The sequence below is a fragment of the Cuculus canorus genome, chromosome 1 (genome assembly GCF_017976375.1).
Source record: "Cuculus canorus isolate bCucCan1 chromosome 1, bCucCan1.pri, whole genome shotgun sequence".
NCBI lineage: Eukaryota > Metazoa > Chordata > Aves > Cuculiformes > Cuculidae > Cuculus > Cuculus canorus.
In genome coordinates, this window is record NC_071401.1 from 9,075,091 (window position 1) to 9,081,090 (window position 6,000).

The window sequence follows — 6,000 nt, forward strand, 5'->3', positions numbered from 1 at the left end:
ATTAATGTTTTCTATGTTTTGTAATATAGAAGTTTAATTCCATCTGAAAAAACCACAAACATACTATAGTTTCATATAGTATCTAACATTTAGGCAGCTTCAAGAGATTATAATATTTTCTGACTACATTAAGTCAGTTTCACTGTCTCTTCTCTAAACATGGTCAGGAAGAACATGTTCCAAAACTCGTTTCCACTGAAGCTCTGCAGCACAGTCTGGATTTTTCCTGCAACAGAACTGATCTTCCAAAATTATACATAAATGAAAAATCCTGGATCACCTAAAGAGATAAAACATGGTAAATAATGCCTGTTGTTCTCCAGGGCTTTTAGGTTATTAAATATTCAAAGACCAAATAACATGAGTTCATCACTGAAGTCATCTACTTAACTCCACGGTTTGATTAGGTTTTCAAAGACAATTAAAAATAAAAATAAAAAAGCCTTGCACAACTATTTTGCACTCCACTGATTTTAAAGCTGAGTAGGAGTACCTAGTTTGCTTTAACAAGTCAAACATTCTGTACTCTAGGAAACATACAACAGTGCTGCTTGCCATAACAGGTATACTGTCCTGGCAGCATCTACACAGTACATGATTCTATACAGAATAAAGCCAGGATTTCTACTTTCCTGAGAGAAATCCAGGCATTTCCCCAGTCATCCTAAAACTGGAACTGAGGCAGTATTCTGCAGGAGGCAGGGCCACGAAACTAAGGGATTTGAAAAGAACAAAAGGAGAAATATTTCATACTACACCAGATCAGACTTTACTTTCCTAAGGCTAAAAGACACTATATCATATAGCATTTTAAAGTTGCACATAGGATACAATAAGCATTGTGTCAAACACAACAACATTTCAACTAAAAAGTTTTTAAAATCAGGAGAACGTGGAAGTTAGTTACTTGCTTCCCCTTGAAGAGGAAGAGAATTGTTAAATGTGTAGATAAAGGGTCTAAACTAGCACAGACTCACAAGTACTCTTCACCAAAATAATGTGACTACTCGCTTCAGAATCAAGGTCTAAACTGCTTCCCAAGAATGATATTCCTTGTACAGCAGTCTGTCTTTGACACCTTAAGAAAAAAGTTGTATTTGTTCATACGTGGTCTGGAACAAAAAGCAATCAATTCCCAGTGCTATTCCAGGTCAAGAGTGCCTACACAGTATCCTAACCTGTCACTACTATTTGTGCACACCATCCCATAGGACCAAGTTTGTAACATTAAGTTTTTACTAAACTTACATTTTTACCACTTAAAACAAGCTCAAACATTCTGTTTTAGGGAACGAGCTTTTTAGCAAAGAGAAAGACCTAAAGTACAACTAAAACCAAAACTTTTTTCCTCTGGAAAGAAAAATGTATGACTGAGTTTTCAGCTATATATATGCACACACTCTCACATTTTCTATATATCATCTCAGATTCTGTGGGCATGGATACAGGAATTTATTGATTGTAATAAAGATTTGCCTAAGATGCTAGATTTATATCCAGCTACTCATTAAAACAGAGAAGCATCCAAAAATACATGACTTGTATGAAAAAAGTTTCAAAAAGACAGTAAATGCAGTGCTGTAAATAAACTTGAGCCAATGCATGAACAAGTACAATCCACATCCAATCCTACTGTTGGCCTAACAAAATCTCCACAATTTGACCTCCTACTCCAGGTACAGAGCCATACTTTGGGTTTAGACTCCAGGTTAGCAGCCAATTAGGTTTCCTATGAGCTAAGGAGCTCATAGTAACGCCTGTTCCCTGTCCACATAAAGGGCAATACTGCTACCCTTCACCGTACAAAATTAGCATGTTATGTCAATGTGGCAGATATTTTTAAGGATTAAAGTGATTCTTTTCCTTGAACATCTCGCATTGCAGCACAAGAAGCCGTAAGTTACTTCTCTGCTCTACTTGAAGAGAAGTTCTGCGCAACAGGTAAGAGAGCTCCAAAGCGACCTTAAACAAGAAGTGGGTGGCAGGGAGTCACAGGAGAGGAGGGCAAGCCAAGCCTAACAGTGCTCCTGGCACTTCCTAGTTTACACTGATCTAGTGGGAGGTGTCCCTGCCCATCGCGGAGGGGGGGGTGTGGAACTAGATGATCTTTAAGGTCCCTTGCAACCCAAACTGATCTATGATTCTATAAGTCACTTTCACGCTCTGCAACGTGTGCGGGTGTTCTCACGCCTGGGAGGCTGTCAGTGCTCAACATACGGAGCTTCCAAAGCACCCAACTCTTCATCTTTACCTCTGCTTCCGTAATATTCCAAAATGCATAAAGTTAAACTACTACGGGTGGAAGAGAATATACAAACTCTTTTCATATACATTCACTTCAGTATCTTGCTTTGCCCACTTATTACGAGCATCTCCGTTATCAGACGATCCCGTTTGGGATGGAAGGGACCTTAAAGATTATCCAGTTCCCACCCCTCTGCCATGGGCAGGGACACCTCCCATTAGACACGGGTGCTCAGTTTACAGAATCATAGTTTGGGTTGGAAGGGACCTTAAAGATCATTTCGTTCCCACCCCTCTGCCATGGGCAGGGACACCTCCCATTAAACACGGGTGCTCAGTTTATAGAATCACGGAATAGTTTGGGTCGGAAGGGATCTTAAAGATCATTGAGTTCCAACCCCGCTGCCGTGCGCATAAAGACGTTAGCAGCCCCCGTCCCCGAACGGGACGCGCCCGGAGAACCCCTCCAGCCCCACAGCAGCCCAGGCCAGGCCCGGAGAAGCCAGGAGGGGAGCAGGAGTCGCGGGGGGAAAGAAAGTTTGGCAGGCTCTTTTCAGCGTCTGCCGGCAGGGGAGCCCGCGCCCGGCGCCCATTCAAACAAAAGAACCCCCCGCCCCCGCCCCACTCACTCCGCAGGGCGCCGATCAGGAGGCTGCCGTCCTTAATCAGCTCCTTGATGAACTTGTTGGTCCTCTCCAGCTCGATCTCGTGGCACTTGAGGCGCTCCCTGAAATCCGGGCTGTCCAAGTAGGAGTCGCTGAACTCCAGCGTGGGCAGCCCCATGGCAGCGGCGGTGGAGAACGGTCAAAATAAAGGGGGGGGAGGGGGGGGAATAATAGGAGAAGCGAAGCGCGCAGAGAGGCTCCCGCCCCGCTCCCTGCTACATGCTGCCCGCCGCGCTTCCCAGAGCGCTTCCTCCCAGCACGGCTCTAACTTCGGTCTGAACCTCGGCGGAGCCCTCCTCCTCCTGCCGGTGCTGCATGCTCACACGCCCGGGCTGCGGCAGCGCCCGCCCCTCGCTCGCCGCCCGCTCCGCACTCTGCCCTCCAGCGGGGGCGCAGGGACCTGCCGGACCTGCAGGGGAGGGCGCGGGCTGCGAGTGTTCGATTACTGTGTTCAGTTCTGGGCCTCTCGCTACAAGAAGGGTGTTGAGGCTCTGGAGCGTGTCCAGAGAAGAGCAACGAAGCTGGTGAGGGGGCTGGAGAACAAGTCTTACGAAGAGAAGCTGAGGGAATTGGAGTTGTTTAGCCTGGAGAAGAGGATGCTGAGGGGAGACCTTATTGCTCTCTACAACTACCTGAAAGGTGATTGTAGAGAGGAGGGAGCTGGCCTCTTCTCCCAAGTGTCAGGGGACAGGACAAGGGGCAATGGCTTGCACCAGGGGAGGTTCAGGCTGGACATCAGAAAAAACTTTTTCACTGAAAGGGTCATTGGGCACTGACACAGGGAGGTGGTGGAGTAACCATCCCTGGAGGTATTTAGAAGACTGGTAGACAAGGTGCTCAGGGACATGGTTTAGTGGCAGATAGGAATGGTTGGACTTAATGATCCAAGAGGTCTTTTCCAACCTGGTGATTCTATGCTTCTATGATAACATTCCAAAATAGAGAGCAGCCCTTTAGAGAAATGCTTGGGGGTTCTGGTTGATAAGAAGCTTGACATGAGCTGGCAGTCATAGAATTATACAATCATACAGTTATACAATTATACAACCATACAATCACACAATAGTTTGGATTGGAAGAAACCTTAAAGATCATACAGTTCCAACCCCCCTGCCATGGACAGGGACATCTCCCACTAGATCAGGCTGCCTAAGGCCCCATCCAACCTGGCCTTGAACGCCTCCAAGGATGAGGCATCCACAGCTTCCCTGGGCAACCTGTGCCAGTGCCTCACCATTCTCATAGTGAAGAAATTCTACCTTATGTCTAGTCTAAAATGTGTGATGGCAGCCCAGAAGTCCAACCATATCCTGGGCTGCATCAGAAGAAGTGTGGCCAGCAGGGTGAGGGAGGTGATTCTGCCCCTCTATTCCTCTCTTGTGAGACCTCGTCTGGAGTACTCTGTCCAGTTCTGGAATCATAGAATCATAGACCAGTTAAGGTTGGAAGGGACCATAAAGGTCATCTAGTTCCAAACCTCCTGCCATGGGCAGGCACACCCAGCTAGATCAAGCCGCCCAAGGCCCCATCCAACCTGGCCTTGAACACCTCCAGGGAGATGGCAGCCACAGCTTCACTGGGCAACCCATGCCAGTGGCTCACCTCCCTCATTGTGAAGAATTTCTTCCTAATGTTCAGTTGAAATCTTCCCTGCTGCACTTCATATCCATTCCCCCTCATCCTATTACTGCATGCCCTTGTAAAAAGTACCATTCCAGCTTTCTTGTAACCCCCTTCAGGTGCTGGAAGGCTACTATAAGGTCTCCCCGGAGACTTCTCTTCTCCAGGCTGAACAACCCCAACTCCCTCAGCCTGTCCTCGTAGCGGAGATGCTCCAGCCCTCTGATCATCTTTGTGGCCCTCCTCTGGACCTGTTCCAAAAGTCTGTATCTTTCTTCTGTTGGTTGTTCATCTTTATCTCTGCTTCCATAATATTCCAAAATGCATAAAGTTAATCACTACAGCGGGAGACATACAGACTTCATGTATATTCACTTCAGTGTCTTGCTTTGCCTACTTATTACGAACATCTCCATTATCTAAAGACATAAGCAATCAATGTCCCAGAACAAGAACGCCTCAGCAGCACTTCCTGCCAGTACTACCTTGGCAGCAGGGAGGCTTAGAGATATTTAGTATCATGTGACACATCAAAAGAAGTATGGACAGCAAATCAAGGGAGGTGATTCTAGCCCTCTGCTCCACTCTTGTGAGATCTCACTTGGAATACTCTGTCCAGCTCTGGAGTCCTCAGCACAGGAAAGGCATGGACCTGATGGAGTGGGTCCAGAGAAGGGTCAGAAAGATGATCAGAGGGCTGGAACACCTCCCCTATGAAGAAAGGCTGAGAGAGTTTGAGTTGTTCAGCTTGGAGAAAAGAAGACTCCAAGGAGACCGTATTGCAGCCTTTCAATACTTAGAGGCTCATAAAAAAGATGAGGAAAAAACTTTTTAGCGGGGCCTGTAGCAATAGGACAAGGGGTAATAGTTTTAATCTGAAAGAGGGGAGGTTTAAACTAGGTATTAGGAAGAAACTTTTTACACTGAGAGTGGTGGAACACTGGCACAGGTTGCCCAGAGAGGTGGAGGAAGTCCCATCCCTGGAAACATTTAAGGTCAGGTTAAATGATTCTCTGAGCAACCTGATCTAGTTGGAGATGTCCCAGCTCACTGCAGGGGAGTTGGAGTAGATGACCTTCATGGCCCCTTCCAGCCCAGACCATTCTATGATTCTGTGACATGAAGGAGGCTGGTTTATGTCAGAGGCAAGTGTGGCACAGAGCACCCCACCTTTGCTGTGGGAAGCGAGCTGCCAGCCAGGCATCTCCTGCCATAGCTGGAGGAGCAGTGGGTGCCTGGGCCTGAGGTAGCCAGCCCAAGCTCACCTGCTCGGGGTTGCCCACAGCTGGCATGGCTGGTGTGCATCTGTGGGGTTCTGGCAAGGCACTGCTCCCAGGAAAATGGGTAGTGAGAGGAGAGAACGGTGAAGCATAGAGGAGGAGGACAGGGAGGTGGAGACCAAGGAAATAAGATAGAAACGTCCATGTTCTGCTGCAGCCCATGGTTGCTATGAGGGTTACAGGGATACAGC

At 47.3% G+C, this 6,000-nt stretch overlaps 1 protein-coding gene across 1 annotated transcript in view; it reads right to left on the reverse strand.

Moving 5' to 3' along the window:
* ARHGAP42 (Rho GTPase activating protein 42) overlaps nucleotides 1-3,230 on the reverse strand; it is a 161,692-nt gene extending 158,462 nt beyond the window's left edge. The window contains exon 1 of the mRNA XM_054074108.1: nucleotides 2,874-3,230. Coding sequence (XP_053930083.1) covers nucleotides 2,874-3,027 — 154 coding nt within the window. The 5' untranslated portion in view covers nucleotides 3,028-3,230. The remainder of the gene's footprint in view (nucleotides 1-2,873) is intronic.
* Nucleotides 3,231-6,000: the final 2,770 nt, after the last annotated feature.